Consider the following 25,388-nt stretch of genomic DNA (forward strand, 5'->3'; position numbering starts at 1 on the left):
CTTCTTTGACATACTTGGACTGAGTAATAAAGATTCAATCTTTCATTTGTTGAATCTGTAGTCCAATGAAGAACTTAATCTCCCCTATGAGTGACATTTCAAACTCCTTTTTCATCTCATCAACAAATTCATGACTCATCTTGTCATCACCTCCAAAGATGATGTCATCAACAAATACTTCACATATTAGAATCTGATCTCCTTCTGATTTCAAGTAGATATTGCTATCTTCACTTGCTCTTTCAAATCCAATCTTCACAAGATGGGAGTGCAAGTGTTCATACCATGTTCTAGGTGCCTGCTTCAGTCCATACAAGGCTTTATGTAGCCTACACACCATGTCATTGTCTTCTGATAGGGCAAACCCATCTGGTTGCTCTATATACACCTCCTCTTCAAGTATTCTAGTTAGGAATGCAAATTTTACATCCATTTGGTATACCTTGAATCCTTTAAAAGCTGCATATGCAAGAAGCATACAAACTCCTTCCAATTTGGCTACTGGGGAAAAGGTTTCTCCATAGTCTTCTCCTTCTTCTTGAGCATATCCTTTACATACTAGTCTGGCTTTGTTCCTTACCATTGTGCCATCCTCATTCAGCTTGTTTCTGAAAACCCATTTGGTACCAATAACATTTTTATGCTCTGGTCTGGATACCAAATACCATGTACCATTCTTCTCTATCTGGTCAAGTTCCTCCTCCATTGCCTTGATCTAGTCTTCATCTTTATGTGCCTCTTTGAATGATTTAGGCTCAAATTCAAAGATCATACATGAGCTTTCTCTGACCTTTCTTCTTGTATGAATTCCTGCATCTTTGTCTCCTGTGATCTGCTTTGGATCATGATTGAGTTTGACATACTTAGGTATGTTCTTAACAAATTCTTCTTGCTTTTCTTCTTCATCCTCATCTTCATCAGCATCAACATCCACTGGTGTAGGAACACAGTTACTGGTACTGGGCTGATTTGCAACCGGTTCCCAAAAGGTTACTATTGGTTCATCTCCTACTTTCTCACTGCCAGTTTCCTCAGGTTTCCCAGAGTTTTCATCAACCCTAGCGTTGATGCTTTCAACAATTCTCCAAGTCTTATTGTTGAAACATTTGAGAGATTTACTCTTGGTGGAATATCCTAGGAATATTCCTTCATCACATTTTGCATCGAACTTGCTCTGATGTTCACTTCTCTTAATATAACATTTGCTACCAAACACTCTAAAGTAGCTTACCACTCATGTCTTACCGGTCCAGTACTCATAAGGAGTCTTATCCTTTCCCTTTTTGATGAGTACTCGGTTCATTGTGTAGACTGCAGTGCTCATCGCTTCTCTCCAAAAGGTGTGAGCAACTTTTCCTTGGATCAACATAGTTCTAGTTGCTTCAACCACAGTCTGGTTGTTTCTCTCTCCTAAGCCATTCTGCTATGGAGTCTGGGGGGCAGACAGTTGCCTCTTGATGCCATTCTCTTCACAATATTTTTTGAATTCACCGGAAGTGAATTCCCCTCCTTGATCAGCTCTAAGGCATTTGATTCTTCTTCCACTTTCCTTTTCTACCAATGCTCTGAAAGCTTTGAACTTTCCAAAGGCTTCAGACTTGTCCTTCAAGAATGTGACCCACATCATTCTTGAGCAATCATCTGTAAGAATCATAAAATACCTATCTCCCTGTAGACTCCTAGTGTTCATAGGACCACACAAATCAGTATGCACAAGATCAAGTAAGTTGTTAGCTGTGAAGGATTTACCTTTGAAGGTTGAGGAAGACAGTTTCCCCAGTTGACATTATCTGCACAAAGGATTTTCCGGTTTGCTCAGCATCGACAATCCTCTAACTGCCTTGATCTTATTGGCCTTCACAATGTTATCACAGTTTACATGGAAGAGTCTTCTATGCCATATCCAGCTGTCATCAAACTTAGCCATAAGACATGTACTTATATTTGCATTTAGCTGAAATAAGTTACCTTTGGTGTACATACAAGTGGCCATCAAATCACCATTCTTTCCTTTGATTTTTCACACTCCATTTTTGAATTCCAGAGTGAGTCCACTGTCATTCAGCTGGGCAACACTCAATAGATTGTGTTTGAGACCTTCCACCCAATACACATTGTTGGCACTTCTCTTTCCAATAAGAGAGATGGAACCTCTTCCTTTAACCATACATGGTGCATCATTACCAAAGTGAACCACACCACCATCATATTCTTCCAAAGATAGAAACTTTCTCCGGTCACCAGTCATATGGTGAGAACAACCACTCTCAATAATCCACTCATTGGAATTGTCAACGCAAGAGACAAGAGCCTTCTTGTCTGACACATCTTCCTTTACTGCAACAAACACAATATCTTCATTCTCTTCATCTTCTGATTCCTCATCTGTGACACCTTCATCAATTGCAACAAAATAGTTTCTCCAGTTTCCTCCTTTGAATTTCTTGAACCTCTCCAGTTTGTCCTTGCTATCACCATTAGGATAGTTTATAGCAATATGTCCTATCCAATTACAAGAAAAGCATTTAAAAGGGATCTTACCTCTATATTTACTGGTTCCTTTAGGAAGTTTCCTGGCAAGAAGAGCTTCAAATTCTATCAGGATCTCCTCATCATCCATTTCTTTGCTCTGTCTTGGTTCACCACTGGTGCATGTTGCTTTTCCTTTTCTAGATGGTACAACAGAAGCTCTAAAAGCTGATTCAATCTTTTGAACACTGCCATAAAAAATATTTAGCTCATAGGCTGTCAACTTTGCAATGATGGAGTCTAGGGATACCTTAGTCTTGTCTATTGATCTCAACTCTTGAATAGCAACAACCCTTATTGCATAGACTGGTAATAAGGATCTCATAACTTTTCTTACCATAGTGGAATCTTCCATTTTACCACCTGCACTCTTGATATCTCCAACAACAGTTTTGATCCTTATTCCATACTATTGAATGGTCTCACCTTCAACCATCCACATGTTTTCAAACTTCCCTCTAAGGCTTTCTTCCTTAGCTTGTTTTACATGCTCATCACCACCATAGATACTCTCAAGAGTGTCCCATACTTGTTTTGGATTATCTTTATCTTGGACATCAATAAACTCAATGTCAGATAAGCTGCCGATTAGGGCTTCCATGACTTGCCCATTCTCCTGTATTTCTCTCTTTTGATCATCGATGAGAGTACCGGTAGGAATAACAAAAACATTCTCATCATAGCTCCAGTGTTGAGCACCCATGCTTCTGATGTAAATCTTCATTCTGTCCTTCCAAACTTTGAAGTTATCTCTGTTGAACTTTGGATCTTCTCTCTTCATCATTACAATAGGATCTTTCCTTCAAGCTGTTAAGCTTACAACACAGAGGACTTGGAGGACGCTCTGATACCAATTGATAACTCAATGATGAACAATAAGTACCAAACCGGTACTGAGAGGGGGGGTGAATCAGTAAAGTCACAAATTCTTTTCCTGAACCGGTTTGACTACAAACACTGCAAATGTCTGATAGACAGTAATACCGGTCTGAATTAGAGTGCAACTGGTAAAGCTAAGAATGATTGTGGCAAGCATTAACTGGTTAATCACTGAACTTTCCACTCAAATTTAATACTACACTTCCATTTCACCCTTATGCATGAATAGGCAATCTATCATCAGAAATATAATAACAGCTAGCTCAGCATGATTTACCTTCAGACACAAATCACTTAAATCATCACATGAAAAATACTACACATGACACACAAATTTTTCACATGGAAACCCAACTGGGAAAAACCACAGTGGGGATGAATACCCACAAGCTACTTTTGAACTCTTTAGAAGTCCGCTCTGTTAGGAGCCTAGTCTGGTTAAAGACTGTTACAACAGGTTCTACTAGGAACCGATCCTGTTAGAGATCACCCAGTTAAGGGATGGCTAAATACCCGGTTAAGGGTTAAACCCTATTAGAGGTTACCTTGTTAGAGGATTTCAAGAACTCAATTACTTTGAGTCACGCTATTAAAGGATTTACAACAAGCTGATTAAAGCTACTCGGTTAAGGGATTTTCCAACTGTTGAAGTGGTTAAATATCAACAAGTATTACAATGATATGATAATAGAACTCAATGCCTAATGCAGATCCGCTTAAGTTCCTTCCTTCTGCACACACACAATGCAGGAGTCAATCCTCTTATCTCATCTGGTCTGGCAAGAATCATGTATCTCTGCACTTAGATACACACACACCATTTGCCAACAACCTCAGCATGAAACACACATCGACCTTATAGGAAATAGATAGGTTGGTAGCATAAACCCTAAACCCTAAAACATTTAGGTTAAGTAATTCAAATGGTTCAATCCTTACCATTGAACACATTGCATTGAATCTCAAGACATTCTCCATCGTTCATTCTTCACCGCTTTCATGGCGGCTTGTAACCCATCATGCGTTCTCCACCGTTTACAGAGACTTCACATATTCCCGAGGTAGATAGGATCAATCTACTTCATGCAAGATCCTTTACGCGCACAAGGTTGACATGGCACCATGAACTGGTCTTCATTACAATTCAAACTCATCATACGATGTCATCGGTTGAATCACACAGGCTTGGAACACTTCAACCGGAAACCCGTAAGCTAAGACTACCAACCAGTTAGTCATATCATGTTAAGTCTTCATAGAGAATATTCCATATGCTGGTTCACATTTCATCATACCGGTTCTCTTGGACAAACATACCACTTCACCTAGTGCTCAATATACCGATTTATACCACTATACCGGTTCTCTTCTTTCCACATATACCGGTTCACCACATTGTACCGGTTCACTTTTCAGCATATTGCCGGTTCACTCTCCAACATAATATCATCATGTCAACATACTCAGAACAAATGGCAACAATGAGGAACATAGTGCTTTAGGCTTACAAAAGTAGGGCATGCAAGAACCTTTCAACCTTCATTACAACCTAAAAATCAACTCAAAGGACTAGGATTCAATCCAAGGCAAGCACATACTTCGCGATTAAAATCCACAAATACAACAAACAAGCAAAAGGGTTATGTTGCACATAAGTCAATCACCCTAAGAATAAGGTTTTTAGCCATTTCAAGGACACAAGCAGCCTTAGCGAGCCCATCAAATACGAAACCTCCAAGAACGACCAAAAAAACTTCACACTTGAAGACATACTTGTAAGATGTAGTGACAAAGATCTACAAAGTGATTTTGGGACAGATTCACATGGATATGAGTGAGATTCTTTTGATTCTTTTGAAGATAAAGGAAACAAGGATTTGAAGTAGAGACATGGATCGAAACTTATTTGGATCCTATTGAAACAAGAAAATCTCAAAGACAACAGGATAGACCACAAAAGTCACAACATCCTTTTGATAGAGATGTATCACCTCCGAAGCCTGAATATGAAGAGTAGATTACCAACGATGACCCTAGTACCTCTGTCTTCACCTCAAATGCCACATCCTACAACCTTAACCTAGTTGATGACATAATGCTACTTATCCATCCCCAACTCATTGACTAGGATGAACAAGGTCCTCCATGCGTAGATGTATTCCAAAATGATGATGTGATCATTGACTTCCTTGAACTCCAGGATAACATTCCAAGAAGGGATCATAAGGCTGGGTTTTCTATTTAACTCAACAATTTGACACGAATTACTTCAGAGAGAATGCCAAACCTTTCAACCACAAAAATATAACAATCAAGAATGGATCTTCTAGTCAAAACCACACTGCGACACTTCTAGATCCTAAAAAAGTAAAAATAAAGGATGAATCCAATGGTGAAAACCTTTCTAAGGCACTCAAGGATGAAAGGTTTGACATTCTCCCCTTTAGAATAAATCAAGAAAGATCATCTATCCTTGTGGAAGAAATAAAAAATACAAATTTGGGAACAACGAAAAAATACCCACATGATACACTTAGCAACATTATTGACTTTAGAAGAAGATCTTAGATTTGCATAATTCTTTCAAAAGAGACAAATCAATTTTGCATTGTCCTATGAAGACATTGGGGTCTAGACCCAAATCTAGTGATACATCACTTAACAGTAGTAGAAGGATCCAAATCGGTGAAACAAAATATAAGGAAAATGCATCCTTGGATCGCACTCTTAATAAAGGCTGAACTCAAAAAGTTGTTAAAGATTGGTTTCATCAGGCCTATTGACTATGAAGAATGGATATTTAATATTATACCAGTGGCAAAAACAATTGGGGACATCTGCATTTGTATAGATTTCAGGGACTTAAACAAAGCTTGTCCAAAATATGACTTCCCCCTTCCTAACATCGACATGATTGCATATATGACTGTTGGACATGCAATGCTCTCACTCATGGATGGATTTTTTTGGTATAACCAAATCAAGATAACATATGAGGATCAACACAAAATAACCTTCACTTTCCCATAGGGCACTTATTAAGTCAGAATGTGATGCCATTCGGCCTAAAAAATGTTGGAGCTACATATTCAACAAGCTATGACCACTATCATTCAAGACATGATGCATACTTTAATGGAAAACTATGTGGATGACCTCCTAGCAAAGTCCTTTGCAATCCTGGACAAGATCTTCATAAGGCTAGAACAATACAATGTTCGTTTGAACACAAAGAAATGTGTCTTTGGAGTGACCTTTAGGAAGCTCCTAGGATACATTATTTCAGATAAAGGAATTGAAGTTGATCTTGCAAAGGTGAAGGCAATCCTTGAAATTCCACCTCCAAAGAACATTAGTTAGCTAAGAACATTGCAAGGGAGGTTACAATCCATTCATTGGTTCATCACTTAGTTGGTCGATAAATTTCATCCATTCACAAATCTGCTACACAAAAATATTCACTTTAAATGGGATGAAAAATGCCAACAAGCATTTCAATAGTTGAAAGACTACCTAATGACACCACCTTTTTTAATACCACTAGCTCGAGATATGCCTTTATTATTATAAAATATCTGCTACTGTTATGGCCTTAGGGATACTACTGGCACAACATGATGCAGAGAGAAAAGAATGTATAGTCTATTATATCTCTAGGACATTGGTAGGGTATGAACTCAAATATACCACTATCAAGCGAGCATGCCTTGCAGTGGTCTTAGCCTCACTCAGGCTATGACACTATATGTTAACACATAAAATAAAGATCATAGCAAAGAATGATCCTCTAAAATATTTGTTAAGTAAAACAACTCTAACCAGTCGATTGGCAAAGTGGGTCATGATCCTCAACGAATTTGATATTGAGTATGTGGACCACAAGGCAATCAAAGGGCATGTGATAACAGATTGACTGGTAGAGGCCCCAATAGAGGATAATCACCAACTCATTTCAACCTTTCATGATGAAGCAATCTTCATAGTAACGTCTACACAATAGGGGAAGGTCTACTTGATGGATCATACACCCAACACGATGAAAGGAAAGCAGAAGAGAAGAAACATCCTTCCTAATGCAAACCCCCAAGGAGAGTGAATGCAAATTTCTTTGCAAACCTCTGAATATCGTTACAGATAAAAGAAAAACAAAGAAATAAATTTCAGATTTCACATAAACACATGACACAAAAGATTTAACGTGGGAGAACCTTTCGGGAAAAAACCCACCATAGTAAAGCACAAATCAACTGTATTATAGTAAAAAACTTTTACAAACAATATGCAAAGTCTATTCTCTTGTAGGTGTCTTCAACTGTGATATCAAAATCCAGAATAAATTTGGCAGCATAACGACGTTCTTTCAAGAATGCTTCACTCTATTTCTCTTCTACAACACATTGTATTTATAGAGTTTACAATGCAAAAGGATGTGGCTTCTCAAAAGCGTTCACATTCAATGTATCTAGAACATATTTGTATAAACTTCCTTTTATGCACAACTCTTTCATAAATAATATTTAATACAAATATTATTTATTCCACAAATCCAAGGTGTCCAAGAAAATCAAGCCTTTCTACCAAAAAATAAGAACTTTCTATTTTGCTCCATGTCTATCCATGTGCAAGATTTGACCCCGTTGAAAATATTTCCAAAAAATGTGCACAAGGAAAGAAAAAAAAACTACACTGCCACTTGTCACAAGAGTGGGGATTTGAAGAGCTCCAAAGAAAAATTCTTCTCAAAGTTCCCTCCTTGTGACAAGTGTCACATTTTTGCTTCTTCCTCAATGCTTGTTTCTTGCACTTTGTAAATATATATTAAAATATTAAATTAATTAATTTCAGCACATAGGACCAATTAAATAATTAATTAAAAACCATTTGGGACTCCCAAGGTTGAGGCAACTTAATCTCAACAATCTCCCACTTGACAAAGACCTTACAGGAGCCATCATATCACAACTTAGGCCCCAAGGCCTATTGAATCAACACACCACTTGAACTTCTCTATGCTCATTGGCTTTGTCAATGCATCAACAATATTCACCAAAGTGTCTACCTTTTCTGATTTCACCTTTCCATCTTTCACCATATCACAAACAAAATGAAACTGCGCATCGATATGCTTTGTTCTAGCATGGAAAGTAGGCTTCTTTTCCAAGCAAATGACACTCTGGCTGTCACAATAGATATTGATTTTTCCCGTATCAAAACCAATGTCCGAACATAGTCTCTTAATCCAAATGGCCTCTTTGCAAGCATGCGTAGTTGCTATGTACTCAACTTCAGTTGTGGATAAAGTGACCACAACTTGCCGCCTGCTCATCCATCTCACTGCACCACCAAACATCATGAAAATATATCCACTGGTGGATCTTCTACTATCAATGTCACTGGCCCAATCGGAGTCTACATACCAACAAATACTCAAGGAATATTAAGGTCTTGATGGTAGTCTCTTATGATGTTTACATCAAGGAGAGGTGACGACAAATTTGTTAGCATTATGTTAAATGTTGTCATTGATATCAAATCCCATGGTCTGGTTAGGTTTGGATGTGGTATATTGAGTGGTAGTGGAAGATAGGTATATATGTGATGTTGATGGCCATTTGGTGATTTCTTAGAAGACTTGGCCTATCAGAAGATGTGTTGCTAATGCTACTCAATGATATTTTTGGGTATGGATTGATTTGAAAGTCGAGGATTTTTTGTCCGGTCGTTGAGGTTGTGTAATGGCAATTGTATAGTGTGTGGATATGTTTTAGGACTAGATTTGGTGATGTGTGTAATGTGTTGACATGTTCAATGAGGAACATTGTGATTTGGTCCACTTCTCATTCCTTTCCACCACCAGAATGTTTAGTGGTGACCTATTTTAGATCTTTGTCTTGGTCGACTTAGAGGATTATGTTTTTTCGAAGACAATATATGTAGGAGTGTAATATGGATGAGTTGATATTGCTTTTTGTTTTGAAGATAAGCGAGATTGAAAGAATCCAATTGATGTGCAAGAGTTGTGTTGCAGATCATTACTAGAAGCAGTTCTGACATTGCAGATTGTGTTCTAGTGGTGGATTCTCTTTTATCTTTCTCTCTTCGGTAGTGACCCCTCTGATAGTGAGCCTTTCTAAGCAGTGTGCCCACCCATAATGAGCATTTTGGTAGTGAGCCATCCTTTGTAAAAATCACCTTAATTGGTGTCACCTTAACAAATGTTTCTATATTGAGAATTAGAATTCTTCGTGGTTTTTCCCTTCTTGGGTTTTCCAAATAAATTTTGGTGTTCTATGTGTCTAATTTGTTGTGTGCATATGCTTTCATGCTTTATTAGCTTTTATTAATCCTACTAGTTATTCTGAATTTGTGAATAAGAGTTTAAAGAATTTTTTTATTGTCAACTGATTCACCCTTCTCGCACTTGCTCAGATATTCACCAATCTTTGCATGAGGTACATGATGATATCTATGGAGCTCATCCTAGCGACCCTTGCTTGAATAAAAGGATCTTTAGAATGGGTACTATTGGCCTTCAGTGGAGAAAGTTCATATGTTGGCAAGATAAACTGCATTTTTGTTCAGATCTTGTCATTGATGACAATTGATGTTAGATATCCTATCCATAGTTCATGATTCATTCATATCGAAAGAGAGATCAAGGTTCGGTGAGATAGAACAGAACATTCAGTAATGCGGGTTTGGTGTTGCGGATCTCAAAGAAGCATTATGGATGTGTAATATACCTTATTCTAGGTTTGTGGCATCTGGTGATGATCGTCGAGTGAGTTGGAAGGTTTGGTTTACAAGTGTTTGGTTAGAATAGTGTTCATCAATAGTAACGTATAGATACTCATTCTGTAGATCGTGCAGATTAATTTTGGTGATTATTTGTGTGTTTGAGGATATTATGCCAACATGTGGGAAGTGGGTGGACAATTTGTTTTGGTCTGCATGATTTTTTTGGATTGCATTGAGTCGACTAGGGTAACATGTTTCATTTGTGTGTTATGCGTTTTTGGGCTGACATGTAAAAGACATAATTTGATGTTGCAGATATTAAAGAGTGATTGATATTGTCATTTTGGATATTGGTGTGTGTGTGTGTGATTGTGCACAGTTTCACGTGCTCAAGCGAAGGATTTGTGTTATGGAATATAGAAGAACAACATAATAGAACATAATAATATAGTTGTGTAAGATTATGTACTTTGTGCTTAACCAGAACTGTATCTTGGCAATTGCAGATGTTGTTTATTAGTTCAGACATTCCAATTATTATTTGTAATCACTTTGTAAGATAGTGAGTCTTCCGGGGTTGTAGCCCTTATTGTAATTTGAGCAGTGAGCTCTAGGCAGTGTGCCTGAATGTATGCACATTTCTCTTATATAATATTTCTATACTGATGTAGAGTATATTGATATTGTGGGTCTCATCCCCACCATGGTTTTTCCCTTAACCGGGTTTCCACGTAAAAATCGCGGTGTTATGGTGTTGTTGCTGATTGCTTTTTGTTTCTGCATCCTTCTTTCATTCTTTTGCATTAAGTGGTTAAAAGGACAAATCAAAAAGGTTAAAAATTGTAGAACACTGATTCACCCCCCTCTTAGTGTTCATTGATTCCAACAGACTCTTATTATTTTATCAAGAAGTGCAAGAAATTTCAAGTTCACAAAAACCTAATACATGCACCAGCGCAGGAAATACAACCTATTGCAGCACCATAGCCTTTTAGTCAACGAGGACTCAACCTTGTGGGTAAAATCCAACCATCATCATCCAACAATCATAAATTCATCATCACTACCACTGAGTACTTCATAAAATGGATAGAAGTTGTTCCATTAACACAAGTCACCGACAAGCAAAATTACATCCTTTATCCTAAATTACCTCATATGTCAGTATAATGTTCCCATGTCCATTGTCACAGATAATGGTCTTCCATTAAAAAAACAAGATGTCCACAATCTTTATGAAAAATTCTATATCCAACATTGAATTCTCCACCCATACTATCCACAAGGCAATGGTCAAGTGGAAGCCTCAAACAAGAATATCCTAAGAATACTAAAGAAAACAGTTAATGACGTCAGTTGTGATTGGCACATCAGTCTAGATCTTTTATTGTGGGTGTATAGAACTAGCATTCAAACCCCTATAGGTGCAACACCATATTCACTTGTTTATGGAGCATAATCCATCTTACCTATTGAGGTTGAGTTACCATCCTTTTGGGTATCATTGCACAATCTAATCAATGATGAAGAATACCGAGTCTCACGTCTTCAAGACTTGGAATTGTTAAATGAGAAGTGACAAGATGCCTTCAATCATCTTAAAGAATATCAATAGTGCATGAGCATAAGCTACAATCATAGAGTCAAGCATAGAGCATTTCAAGTTGGTGATCTTGTTCTCAAAGAAAATCCTCGCAACCAACCAAATAGGGAAAGCGAGGAAAATTTGAATCAAACTAGCTAGGTTCCTATGTAATTATTGTAGTCTTTGGGTCAGGGGTATATAGGTTGGCTACTTTAGAGGGGGATCCACTATCAGATCCAATCAACAACATGCATCTCAAGAAGTTCCATACATAGCTATTTAGAGCATCAGGCTCACGCATATTTCAAAATATCAAAAATATTCTAAAAAGTAAAAAAAAAAGTACAAAAAAAAAACCAAAAAAATAGTAAAAAGAAATCATTTGTCCAAACGGTGAAAACCACTCTAGTAGCACCTTGGATAAGTACGATGGTGAAAACCTGGCAAACAAGCGCCAAACATAGGGACTTTGCTCTACTGCTTTTCAAGCTCGCATTGATTAAATCCTTTCATCCACTCCCAACATTTTTTGTACTTATCATGGCTTGTTACTAATCTATCATTAATCTTTATCCTATAGTCACACCATCACACTTAGGATCTACACCTATTTGGGGGAAAATTTCCTTGACATGAGGATGGGAGTGGATCTTGAATATACATGGTTCATAAAACTACTTTACCCCAAAAAAATACCACAAACATTCAAAAATGTCTTGAAGAAAACCAAAAACATTCAAAAATTGTCCTGAAGTAAACCACAAACATTAGAAAAACTGTAAAAATCCAAAAACATCACAAAAATGAATAAAAAACATTGCCATAAACTGATTCTTGTTCACACAAACATTCAATCAGACGCAAAAACAAATTGATCTTGCAAATCAAATACTTAAACAAGACAAACTATCAAATGCCTAGGCTCAATATCAAACAACCGTCTTAACAAGGATGCATCCTTCCTTAAAACAAGACATGGTGACACATATTTTGGCAAGAAGATTCTTTAGTTGTTCAATTGTTGTTAGTACTATGGTATTTTCTTGATTTATATCATGTTGCTATGCTACTCAATGATATCCACAAGTGATTAGAGTGGCTAGGATGGTTCAAGGTATCTTTTCTTTGTTTTTTTTTGTGGATTGTTCCAATGAAGTTATGGGGAAAATTCTTATGGTGTCTACGTGGGAAGTTCACTAAGATATGAGATCCTATGAAATTATACAATCATAGATCACTTTGGATTATTGACTACAACATATACCTTGACCATAAGTATATGAACCAAAATGGAGGGGAACATTCCTTTTCTGCAATTTGTCTCTTTATAGGTGTAACACTCAACCTTGGTTTTTGATACCTCAGTCAAGATTAGTACCAAATAAGCTCAATGATGAAAGACGTGCTATGAAAGGCACAAGATCCATCCATATCATTTCATATGAACACATCCTACTATTGCATTCTGTTGCATTCCATCCATCCAAAAATCCATATCATTGCATATCATCCATACATCATGGTTATGCAAATTGATACTCTATTCGATCCTCCTCAAAAGGGTAGCATCAAGCTCAAGGACTAGGTATTAGGTCCTCCACACCTTCTCTCTAAACCTGAACCCCCTTCACCCTCCCTATCTAGGTCATTATCATCGAATACCCCATATTGTGTGCCCTAAATCAGTCGAGCCAAGTACATCGTAGTCCATCTATAAAAGAAGGGGCTACATAGCCTATGTCATCTAGGTCACTGTAAGTATAAAAAGTTATTGTGTCAACCAAATCAACGCAACAGTCAATTGGCCAAATAATCAAACACAATCAAAATGGACAATTACATCAATTGTGTAAGTCTAAACATGTACTCCGTCTTAAATACCTTGACTTCATCGGACAATTAGATCAATTGTCTAAGTCTTTATAGGTCGATTTGAATCAATTAATCAGACTTTATCTTGTTTGAGTGACCAACTAACAACAATTGTCACGCTTTGACTAAAACCAGGGTAATTCATATAATTGCACTAGACTGTCTAAACAATTATGCCAAGACTATATTGATCAATTGTACAACATCATCTAGATGCAACATAAAAACACTGCATTTGCACAATATCCCATGCATGACATAGGGTAAGGTTACTTATTGGCTTCCCCTTCTCCGTCGCTTGCCATTCGCACCCAACTCATCCTCTTTCACCTATTACTTCACCATTCAATCCAAAATCCTCCATTCTACCATGCCTAATTTTCTTGGAATTTTTGAGAGATCGTTCGAATTCTCAATTTATTTTTCTACCCAATCTCTCGAGGGGGCATACCTAGCTACCAACCTAATGCACGTTGAGGCATGTACCATATTTAATTGTTTTTGTTTGAAACAATGCGATAAACCACACCATCTCATAGAGGGGCAAATGTAGACACCCACTTCTATCCACTTAATTAAATAGATATTTGGTATTTATTTGAAATTATTTAATTAATTCACCCTAGCATCCCTTTATTCTTGCATACATAGAATCTAATTAAATAATTATTTTATTTAATTTAAATTCCCTTCCAACTTGCATTTTCTAGAAAATGCAAGTTGCACACTAACCCCCCCCTTAATCATTTCTAAATCCCCTAGCATTAGCCTAATCACCCCCTATTTGTTTGCACATTCCAAAATAATGGGATTAAGGAGTCACTTCTCAACCATTAAGGCTCTTACAAAGCCTTCAATGTATTCTCCCTTTTACAAGTAAAACCACATGGGCTTTGACCATCCTAAACCCAGCTATAACCCTTGCACATTCCCCCAACCCCTAGTTAAAGGCTTACCCATTAACCCAACCATCCATGGTAACCCTCAAGTCCCCTCAACCCTTTAAGGCTTTGTCCACTTCCCTCTCAAGTCTTCCCTTGTTGACACTTGTCAACATGTGATTTCTTGAGAAAGAGCACATGGATTAAGGATCATGGAATCCTCCAACAATCCTAGCCCCTCTCAAGCCAATCAATCTCAACCCTCCATTGCCTCATTCTCTATAAATAGAACCCTTTCCTTCATTGTTGAGGGACACAAGATTTATACATAGGCATTATTACATGTTTAGGATTTGAATATTTTTGTAGGAAGGATTTGTATCACGTCTTATCTCTTCCACTTGTTGGAATTGTTATTTGACATTCAATACTTCATTCACATCTTCATTCAAGACTTCACTATCATTAGCCATCTTTGAATCTTCATTTGCGATACTTGTGTTGGTGCTCAAGCTAAGAGAAACATTCATAGCTACAGGATCTTGGAGAGGAGGAGGACAAGGAAGAGAAAATAGCATGAGAGAATGATGGGGAAGTATTATATTCAGTTAGTTGCTTATTTTCCTAACTAATTTGTTTGCTAATATTCTTTGATATGTTATTGAAATGGTTTGAGTTTACTTTGTTTATGGTTGGACATGTCATTTAAATTAATTCATGATTGATTTTCCTCATCTCCATTTCCTTTAGCAACAATAATTTTATCTTTTATCGTACCCATCATCCTATATTATTCCATATCATTGTAACACCTATTAGGGTTTTCTCATTGACTTGTTTAATTTTTATTGCTTCAAATTGCGATATGTTCATATCTTTCATATCATATGACATGAATATCCTTGATATTTTCATGACATATTATATTAAGGATATATGCATGTCTTCTATAGAGGTTTTTTATAGCATGTCGTATCTTTTCCTCCCTTCGTGAAGTTAATTAGTGCTCATACACACTTATTAGATACATTTATGTCATTTTTTTATTAGCTTTATGACATTCCCATAGTTTTTGTGATAATGATGATTATCTACTTAGGAAGATTTTATCATGTGTAGCAATGCATTTAGTGTGATGATTGTTAGCGATATCATACCCCCTTGCTTATGCATTAAATTGTTATATTTATTGATGATATATCTAAATATGTCATGTTGGTTCTATGTCGATAGATTTATTTGTTTTGATAGCATTACGTTATTTTATATATAAAGAGTATAATGACGAAATTTGATTTTTTTTTTCTACATCTCATTTTTTAACTATAGGCACTTACAATACACATGTCTTAAATTAACCTAAATGTAATGATCAATACACTTCTTCTATCACTTGTGATATGATTCTCAACCTTCACATGAGGCCATTACCCCCATGCAATGCATGGTGAGTCTTCTTGTATATCTTGTGGCTCATGGTTTATTGATGATATGTTTATTTATAAGCATAATGGTACTTCTTTATCTTCTTATGGTAAGTGTTGTGCCTTCACAACTCATACCCCACTTTTTCACTTGGACAAGTGGGGACCCCCATCTTTCATTTTACTTTTGTTTCCCATCCTCTTTTTTCTATCTTTTCCTCATTTGTTTGTTTTGTTTTTCTGTTTTGAGCTTTCAAGGATCATATATAGGGATGTTATAATTTTATTTTGGGGCTTAGAAGGCCCAACCTTCGATCCCCTCCTTTTGTCCCTTTTCTTTTGCTTTTGTGTCTTGGGTGTCGGGGATGTCACATTTGTGACCCTGGCCCTTGGTTCTTCCCTTTTGGGGATTGTGCACTCATGGTGTCAGGGTAACATAGCCTTATGTAACCCCAACACCCCCAATTCATGATCCCCAAAGGGGGTTCGTGTACCCTACCTACCCAATTTTGTGCATTTAATGTGTCCTAGGTCTATAAAAGAAAACTTTGAGAGTTCATTTTTCACATCATAAATCAAACCACTTGAGCTCTATATTGATTTTATAAGGTTATGAAGAGGTTTATTCTTCTTTGGACAATAATCAAGCAAATTTTGAAGCTCCATATTGACAAAACTAGGCATCAGGATTGCTACTTTCAAGTTTGAGGTAGGGTTTTGCCATTTCTTTCTTTCTTTTTGTTGTTTTGTTTGGTTTTTTTGATGTTTTGGTTTCATCTTATGCTTAGAGGTTTCCTTGCGGGATTCTACACTACTCTCCCCTTGTGTCCTTTTTATTTTTTTTCTTCAGTGTAGCCCCGTAGCGTTGGTCTCCTATCCTTCCATAGTGCATAAGGGTGATGTTATGGTTTTTTTTGTTTCATCTTGTCATCATTATTGTAGTTGCATATGCCTTCACAATCATAGTACTTTGATGAACTTTTTTTCAATCAAGTTAGGGTTTGATGAATCTAGCTCTCAGTCTAGATTGATAACTACTTGCAAAATGAATAACCCAAATCTCCAACCCATAAAACCTAGGGTTTGAAGTAACCCATTGAGTTTTTCCCCTAAAAATGGATTGATCAAACTAGGGTTTAGTTTGTGAATAATAAATATTGCTAGTTGGGTAAGATGAAATAAATACAACAAACAATATTAAGAATCAAGTAGTCTAGGTAATCAAGTAATCGATACAGAATGATCTAACTTAACTTCCCCAACTCTCAATCTCAATAAAGCTTCAACTTGTCAAGCATTAGGGATTGAGGGTTCAAGAAACTCATAAAGTATCAAGGATACCTTATCCTCGATCTTCTATGCCTCGACTTACTTAGCCAGACATCAAGTGTCGGTGATGTCTCACCCTTGACCCCCGAAACACACAAATTTTATTTCTTAATATACTTTGGGGATGTTGGACCCATGACCCTCGAAACTGTCCTTGTTACCAGTCTCGAAGAAGGTTTGGGATGTCTCATCCATGACCCTCAAAATTCTTCTTCTTGGGTCTTTAAGTTTGCTAAGTATTTTGTAATTTTAATGTATAGTTTTAGTTTTATATTAGTCTTTCATATCTTGGTGTTAGATTTAGTTAATTTTTTTATTTCAATGCATGTGTCATTAGTAATCAATGAGAAATGAAGAATAGTGTATGAACATGTTATTAACTTGGTTCATTTTCAAGCAAAATTTGTAATGTCTCAAGAGAAGGTAGCACCAATGAAGTACAAATTCAACGGATACCTACCTCTTGCCAAGCTGGTGTGAGTGAACAAAAATGTCACAAACATGGATCTAGGACATATAGTCTTAGATGAGTTCCTTAGGAGAATGACAAATCAAATGGAAGGAGCTGTTGGGCTACATCTCTAATTCAGTTCAGGTTAGTGCAGGTGGCAGGTTTCCCCATTTCATTGCAATATCTAGGTTTAGTACTGGGTTGTGCATGGAATATGAATTAGAAGAGAGGGTATATAGTCCATTGGGAGAAGTTATCCTAGATATTTCACTAGATTGAATTGAGGAAGTATTTTCTATTGCACCATATGACCAATATTCTAAGGTTACAATAGCTCATGGAGAGAAATTATATGGAAATGAGAAGGATCCTATAGCCTACATCAATGAACAACTATTAGAAAATCCAAAGAAAATTCAACAATTAGAAAATATAAAGATGATTCACAATTCTTGCTTAGACATGAATGCTAGTGATTACATTACTCCCCAAAGTAGGGTGGTTGGCTTACCAGATGCTAAGGAGTTTCAACTGTAGATTCTTCTCTTCATCAAAACTATTGTAGCTAGGAAATAATATATTTATTAGGGAAAAATGACTAGTAATAATCTAGATGAGCAATTAGTTAGAGTTAAGAATGACTAGAGGTTCTATATGACATCCAATTTAGTCTATCTCTTAGCTTCTCAAGCCAGTTACCATGGGTTGATGAAGAAAGGGTCATTCACTAATCCAAATATGAGAGTGTCAATGATGCTTTTGTCTTTGCTATTATAAGGACCCTGGAGGGCAATTTTGCCAAAATATTTTCTAGTGATGTTGTTGTAGAAATTCAGAGGTTTGGCAACTATTTCATTCGGTTTAAAAATTTCACATATTTGGGAGTAGCAGGCTGCACCATGAAACCTAACAAATTACCAAGATACCCCTATGATAGATTGATTATGCTAGAATTATGCAAACAGGTGGGTGATGCTCACAAGTTGGTGGTCAACAACATAAACCTTGTTTCTAGCTACCTATCAGTGTAGGAACCCATGTTTTCTTATAAATGAAGGTTGTGAAAAACGTAGAAGCAAATTTTTTAGATTTCTCATATAATCCCTTAAAGATAAAAAGAAACAAGTTTGACCCAATTGGTACATTCAGTTGCGTAATGATATCACATTTCAAAATGTACCTTATATCAAAGACCATTAGACAAATTGTGTTGATGATTATGAGGTTATGGTAAGGGACTACTACACAGTGGATTTACATGGCTAATCAAGCTAAAGGTAGATTTATTCAAATGATGTCTGAGCCAAGGACAATGAAAATAGGTTGCATTCACTATATAATGTCAAGAGGATTTTTGACATTCCTATACATAATGTGGATATGAACCTAATTGAACTAGAAGATATAAAACACAAAGCTTGGGATGTGTTGCACTAGACACATGAATGGATTGACATACCTTATCAAATACTTCTTGTTCCTAGATAGAAGGATAGAATCAATAGGAGCAAGCAAGTAAATAAAAAAGAAAGAATATATCTTCTTCTAAAAAACCACCTCCTCCTGCTTGTCCAATAGGACATGCAAAGATAGTTACAAAATAGGTTCCCTTCAAGGTGCAAAAGCAAAAGAAAGCTAGTGAAGAAGCCCAAAATGCTCCTTCTACCAATAAAGATAAGTTAAAGAAATAAAAACCTATTCCTCCTCCCACTACTGCTACTGGCACACAATCTTCAATCCATTAGAGGGTCGAGTCTTCTAAAGCCAAATAAAGAACTAATGAAGTTCCTAAGGATACACCAAGGGTTTATGAAAGACTTAGGAAAGGACCTAAAAGGATAATTATTGATTGGTTAGAGGAAGAACTTGAGGAAGAAGAAAAACCATTATGTGGGGAAAAAGGACAAGGGTATAAGCCTCTGGTTCACAATTATAGGATATTCCCACTCCTTCTACTCAAAGGGAAGAGAAAAATCTTCCATCCGAGTCATACTCAACTAAACAAAGAGAAATTCCCATTCACACTTGCCCAGATGATGCATGAGAGAAGGAATTTATAGAACAACAACCTCAAAATACAATCCATATTGAAGATGATGAAGAGGACGAACTTGAGAAGAACAAGGCCCAAGAGACTAATATGGGAGTAGAGTCTAAAGAAGCAAAAAATCATCCTTAGGTTGATACACAAGATGAAAGTTTGCCTCAAGAAAATGTGAAAGACTAAAAAATCATAAGGAAAGGTGATGAAGACAATAAAGATGGTAATGAGGCTATTGATATAGATGCAACCAACTAGGAAAGTGAGGATTATTTATACTCAATGGTAGGTGGGGGAGATGATAAAAATATTGATGAAGAAAGAGAAAACCATCCTCATGCTCCCAAAGAATATAAAGAAGAAGAAATTTTAGAAGAACATCAGGAAGGGAGGACTGATCTTGAAGATAAGGGAGCTAAACTACTTAAAAAATAGCATGAGGAGAAATATGACGAGTTGCCAAAAGAATAAGGATAAGAAAAGGATCAAGAAGCTAAAGAAGATAGGCCTCCATTACATGAAAAAAAGAAAATAATAGAAGAAGAACATCATGAAGAGAGAGAAGGTGATGGAAATGAATAAATTAAAAATGAGAGAGATGACAATAGCTAAAGATCAAACCCAAACAAGTATGGGAGAACCTCATCAATAAAGGGATATAAATATATCAAGAATAGATAGTTTATAGAATCACTCCAATATGGTTGGCACATACCATTGAGAGGAGACAAAGAAAATATAAGGATATAGATGAGGAGGATTTATCTGAGCAATTTTTCCTGTTGCTCTTACGGAACTGCCCTCTTGTATCATCAAGCCATCACCCATTAATACAGCTCCAACATTATCTGATTCTAGATTTAGGGCAATACCTACTGTACCATCTACGAATTCTACTAATTCCCCTGCCATTACTTTATCAAGACCATGAATACGAGCAATGCCATCCCCTACTTGAAGTACAGTACCAATATTAACAACTTGGACCTCGTTATTATATTGTTCAATCTGTTTACGTATTATACTACTGATTTCATCGGGTCGAATAGTTACCATTAACACTAGTTAATTCTCTTTTGAAAAATAAGACCTACTATATTATATATACTGTTAATCAGTTATGTTTTTCATGGCTAGGAGCAGGTCGATATTATGCTCGATCGTACGTAAATGTAACTCGCTATTCAAACGACTATTCAGAGTTCCTAGAGCTCTTTGGACAGCTTGGTAAGAAATTTGTTTTTGAACCAGTTCAATTACTCTTTCTTGTTCCAAGTGAATGGTTTCATTCTTTAAATTTTCTAATTGTTTCAAATTAATAGAAGCAACATTGATAAGATCATTTTTTTCTTGTTGTATTTGAGAATATCCATTTACCCGAATTTCGCGTACCCGCCTTTCTACTTCCCGTAAGCGAGCCCGGGCTTGCTCAAGTTGATTACCAGCTCCTTTACATAGTTCTTCAGAACTCTGAATAGTACTCGATATTTTCTGTTTACGGTTATCTAATAGATTACTTAATGAAAGTAGATTATCTATTCATAAGTTGAACGAATGGATAATCTCTTCCCAAACCGAACACGAACCTTTCGATTCATTCGGCTCTCCCGCTCGGCTTTTTTTTTACCGAGCCTGCCCTTTTCGTTCATATTATGTATAAAAATAAAATCAATCTATCAAAGACCAAAATCTACGAAGGGCTCTTTTGCCAAAAGGGATTTTTTATTATCAACAAAGTTGTTTTTTCTTTTTCTTCTTTTTTCTTTTTCTTCTTTTTTTCTTTTCATTCATATTTCCTATTTACTTTTTCTTGAATAAATTCGCTTTTGTGTAGGTCGTCGGTTCCGCATTTAAACCCAAAAAATTGGACGGGAGATTAGGACTATTTTTCAGTAGATAGATTGAATAATTCCATTGATATGAATGTTATATATCGGATCAACCTCCAACTATGCCTTTGAACCCTTCTCATATTAGCACAGCGGTGGAAAGAGTACCCAGTTGTGCTTGGACTTCAAGCAGTTTAGCTTTAACCATTCTAAAGATTTTCTCTTGTTGGTTGGGATTGGTAATAAAATTTCCCAATCAATTACGAAATGCTATAGTTCTTCCATATTTTTTTCCCTTTTAGAAGTAATTCGTTGAGATCATGCACTTTTCTATCTACAAAGTGCAGTTGGTTGGATCCAGCTGGATTATTCAAATATACAACTCGCACACACTCCCTTTCCGAAATAGATCAGTACACCAAGCACCACACTGAGATTTATTATATTTGTTTCTAAAATATTGGTATTTAACCCGAAACCCTCAGCGGAGGATAGGGAAATGAAAGAATCAGTTACATTTTTCATACGCTCTCCCCTCATAGATAAGGATACTTTTACAAAGTTTTTTCTCCGACTCGATCCTACTATTATTCGAATTTCGGATAAGCAGATTTCGAGTACTTAGTAAGTCCCAGGTCCCGCATAACGATAAATAAGGATACAATTATGAAAAAAAAACTTTGTTCTATCTATCTACTTCTCCGAGTGTCGCAAATCTTTCTGACCGAAACAAGTGAAGTATAAGTCCACTATTTTGGATCAGCCCCCCCCCTATTGGCTGAACAAGAAAATTGATAGAGGGGGTCTTTAAAATCCCGAAGAATACGGATTTTGGTCTCCGAGATCAAACAAATGGATTAGCAAATAAAAGTGCCAGAGCTACAACTAATCCATAAATAGTTAAAGCTTCCATAAAAGCTAAACTTAGCAGTAAGGTGCCTCGTATTTTACCCTCCGCCTCTGGTTGTCTCGCAATACCTTCAACAGCTTGTCCCGCAGCAGTGCCTTGACCAATGCCAGGTCCAATAGAAGCAAGGCCTACGGATAATCCAGCAGCAATAACGGAAGCAGCAGAAATCAAAGGATTCATGGTAATCTCCTCTTAGGTGTGGATAATATGATAGTTTTATCTATTGATTTGATTGTTCACGTTCAACTAGAGAACAATTTCTTTGAAACAACTAAACTCCGACGAAATGGCATTCAAAATTATGATATTACCAATTCTCTACCCTGACATTATATTCTTTTTTAGATGAAATAGAGACAGATTTTTTTTTCATTTATAAAATGAAATATTCTGCGTAATAGCCCATTTTTTATGGTTAATTCTAAATAATTATATATATATATTAGTATATATATAATTATATAACATAATACAAACTATGTACATAAAATGTATGTATCCCTTCGAAATCGAAAAATGCATTGTTCCACACCGGGGTACACAGTTTACTAAACTAATTCCCATTAGTAAACCTATTCATTTTACTATGTAGATATGAATCTACAAATAGGATCTATTCTATCTATGAATTTTATCGACGGGATTAGCGATCCTTAATTTTTCTACTAAGATCTTAGAGATGAAGTATTTTCATTTATGATTATACAAGGGAGAATCGAAATGAAAAGTTAGAAAAGACTGAGTCCAATTAATTGAATTAATGATGACCCTCCATGGATTCGCCTATATAAGCTGCGGCTAGAGTTGCAAAGATTAGAGCTTGAATACCACTTGTAAATAATCCTAGGAACATTACAGGTATAGGTACCACTATAGGTACTAAGGAAACAAGAACGGCAACTACTAATTCGTCAGCTAATATATTTCCAAAAAGTCGAAAACTAAGTGATAGAGGTTTTGTAAAATCTTCTAATATGTTAATTGGTAAAAGTATTGGGGTTGGTTGAATATATTTACCAAAATAGCCTAAACCCCTCTTTGTAAAACCTGCATAAAAATAAGCTACTGATGTGAGCAAAGCTAGAGCTACTGTGGTATTAATATCATTTGTAGGTGCGGCTAATTCCCCATGAGGTAATTTAATAATTCCCCAAGGAAAAAGAGCACCTGCCCAGTTAGAAACAAAAATAAATAGAAACATAGTCCCTATAAAAGGAACCCAGGGACCATATTCTTCTTCGCCAATCTGAGTTCTAGCCAAGTCCCGAACAAATTCGAGAACATATTCCAAAAAATTTTGTGCTCCGTTCGGAATGATTTGTGGGTCTCGAACAGCTAGAGTAGTTGAACCTAATAAGACAGCAATTACAATCCAGGAAGTTATAAGTACCTGTGCATGAACTTGAAACCCCCCTATTTGCCAATAAAAATGCTGACCTACTTCCACACCGGATATCTCGTAGAAATAATTCAGCATGTTAATAGGAAATTGTAAAATATCCATATTACCCTTTATATAGAAAGATGAACTTCAAAAAGAAATGATTTTGGTTCAATGACCGATTCCTCAATTATTTACACTATCATCAGTCAGGCTACGAAATAAAATAATGGAATGATTATTTGATTGATTAAGAAGATTTCTTTATTTCTATCAAAATAGATTATCTTAATCTATTCTATAAGATTTGGGAATAGTAGCCAACTTAGTTATAGCTTCTCTTTTTTTATTTTGAATTCACTTTTTATAGTACAATTCTCTACCCGCGCGAATTGCTAAAATTAATTTATTTAGGATCAGGCGGATTGGTCCTCTACCATCATCATTGGCTGGGATTGGGATATCCACGAGATCTGGGTCACAATCTGTATCAACTAAGCAAATTGTTGGAATACCCAAAGTTCTACATTCCCGAATAGCAGTATATTCTCCTTTTTGATCGAGAATTATTACAATATCGGGCAATTTTGTCATGTATCTAATACCCCCTAGATCTTCCTGCAATTTGTTCAATTCTCTCTTGAGTATTGCTGCTTCTTTTTTCGTAAATCCATCGAATCCTCCCGTATTTTTTTTTTTCGTTAAATTTTTGAATTTTTCAAGTCTTGCTTCTGTAGTAAACCAATTAGTTAACATACCCGCGAGCCATTTTTTATTTACATAATGACATCGAGCTGCTAAAGCAGCTAATTTAGCAGCATCAGCTGTTTGATGTTTTGTGCTAATTGTCCGCCTTTTCCGACTTGTACTTCGACATTATGTTACTTAGTACTAGAATCTCTTAAACGTCCTAAAGCAATATGATCATAATTTAATTCATGACGATCATAGGTCGAAAGTTCATATTCTTCAGTCATCGCCAGACAATTTGTAGGGCAATATTCCACACAATTTCCACAAAAGATACAAATTCCAAAATCAATACTATAATTTTCCAATCGTTTTTTCCCAATATCTATTCCGACTTTCCAATCCACAACAGGTAGATTGATCGGGCATACACGGACGCATACTTCACAAGCAATACATTTATCAAATTCAAAGTGGATCCTCCCGCGAAATCGTTCTGATGGAATCAATTTTTCATAGGGATATTGAATAGTAATAGGTAAACGATTCATGTGATATAAGGTAACCATAAAACCTTGACCGATGTATCTCGCAGCCTGTATTGCTTGTTCACTATAATTCATAAACCCAGTTACCATGGAGAACATGTGTAAAATCTCCTTCAATAATCATTTCATAGAAATTTCTTTCTCTTCATAGATTTGATCTATCAAATTTGGATATATTGCAACCCTCTTCACGAAGAAGAAAAGAGAGTTAGTCACAATAAAATAAGTTGGAAAGAAGCTGTTAGTAACAGATTACCCAAAGCAATAGGTAAAAGAAATTTCCACCCAAGATCCAATAATT

General features: G+C 36.2%; 4 protein-coding genes across 4 annotated transcripts; all 4 read right to left on the reverse strand.

The window, feature by feature from the left end:
• Positions 1–20,839: 20,839 nt before the first annotated feature.
• On the reverse strand, positions 20,840–22,648 carry LOC131057496 (ATP synthase subunit b, chloroplastic). Its single transcript, XM_059210911.1, has 2 exons — positions 22,510–22,648; positions 20,840–21,234 (listed from the first exon to the last, which is right to left on the reverse strand). Exons 1-2 carry the CDS (start codon positions 22,646–22,648, stop codon positions 20,840–20,842), a joined length of 534 nt encoding a protein of 177 aa, XP_059066894.1.
• On the reverse strand, positions 21,367–24,683 carry LOC131875440 (ATP synthase subunit a, chloroplastic-like). Its single transcript, XM_059219740.1, has one exon. The coding sequence runs from the start codon at positions 23,970–23,972 to the stop codon at positions 23,226–23,228; it is 747 nt and encodes a 248-aa protein (XP_059075723.1). The 5' UTR covers positions 23,973–24,683; the 3' UTR covers positions 21,367–23,225.
• Positions 24,207–24,605, reverse strand: LOC131858044 (small ribosomal subunit protein uS2c-like). The gene has a single exon (XM_059210913.1). The coding sequence runs from the start codon at positions 24,603–24,605 to the stop codon at positions 24,207–24,209; it is 399 nt and encodes a 132-aa protein (XP_059066896.1).
• A 47-nt stretch (positions 24,684–24,730) lies between the features above and the next one.
• LOC131855833 (NAD(P)H-quinone oxidoreductase subunit I, chloroplastic-like) lies at positions 24,731–25,177 on the reverse strand. The gene has a single exon (XM_059210917.1). It carries the CDS (start codon positions 25,175–25,177, stop codon positions 24,731–24,733), a length of 447 nt encoding a protein of 148 aa, XP_059066900.1.
• Between the last annotated feature and the right edge of the window lie 211 nt (positions 25,178–25,388).

This window comes from Cryptomeria japonica, chromosome 1 (genome assembly GCF_030272615.1).
Source record: "Cryptomeria japonica chromosome 1, Sugi_1.0, whole genome shotgun sequence".
NCBI classification, from domain to species: domain Eukaryota; kingdom Viridiplantae; phylum Streptophyta; class Pinopsida; order Cupressales; family Cupressaceae; genus Cryptomeria; species Cryptomeria japonica.

What these genes read in the sequence shown, in the direction of transcription:
- LOC131057496 (XM_059210911.1), bottom strand. Translation starts at nt 22,648, where the DNA reads ATGAATCCTTTGATTTCTGCTGCTTCCGTTATTGCTGCTGGATTATCC. An exon ending in GAGACAACCAGAGGCGGAGG is followed by an intron (nt 21,235 to 22,509) that starts GTAAAATACGAG and finishes GTAATCTATTAG; the next exon opens with ATAACCGTAAACAGAAAATA.
- LOC131875440 (XM_059219740.1), bottom strand. Translation starts at nt 23,972, where the DNA reads ATGGATATTTTACAATTTCCTATTAACATGCTGAATTATTTCTACGAG.
- LOC131858044 (XM_059210913.1), bottom strand. Translation starts at nt 24,605, where the DNA reads ATGTTAACTAATTGGTTTACTACAGAAGCAAGACTTGAAAAATTCAAA.
- LOC131855833 (XM_059210917.1), bottom strand. Translation starts at nt 25,177, where the DNA reads ATGGTAACTGGGTTTATGAATTATAGTGAACAAGCAATACAGGCTGCG.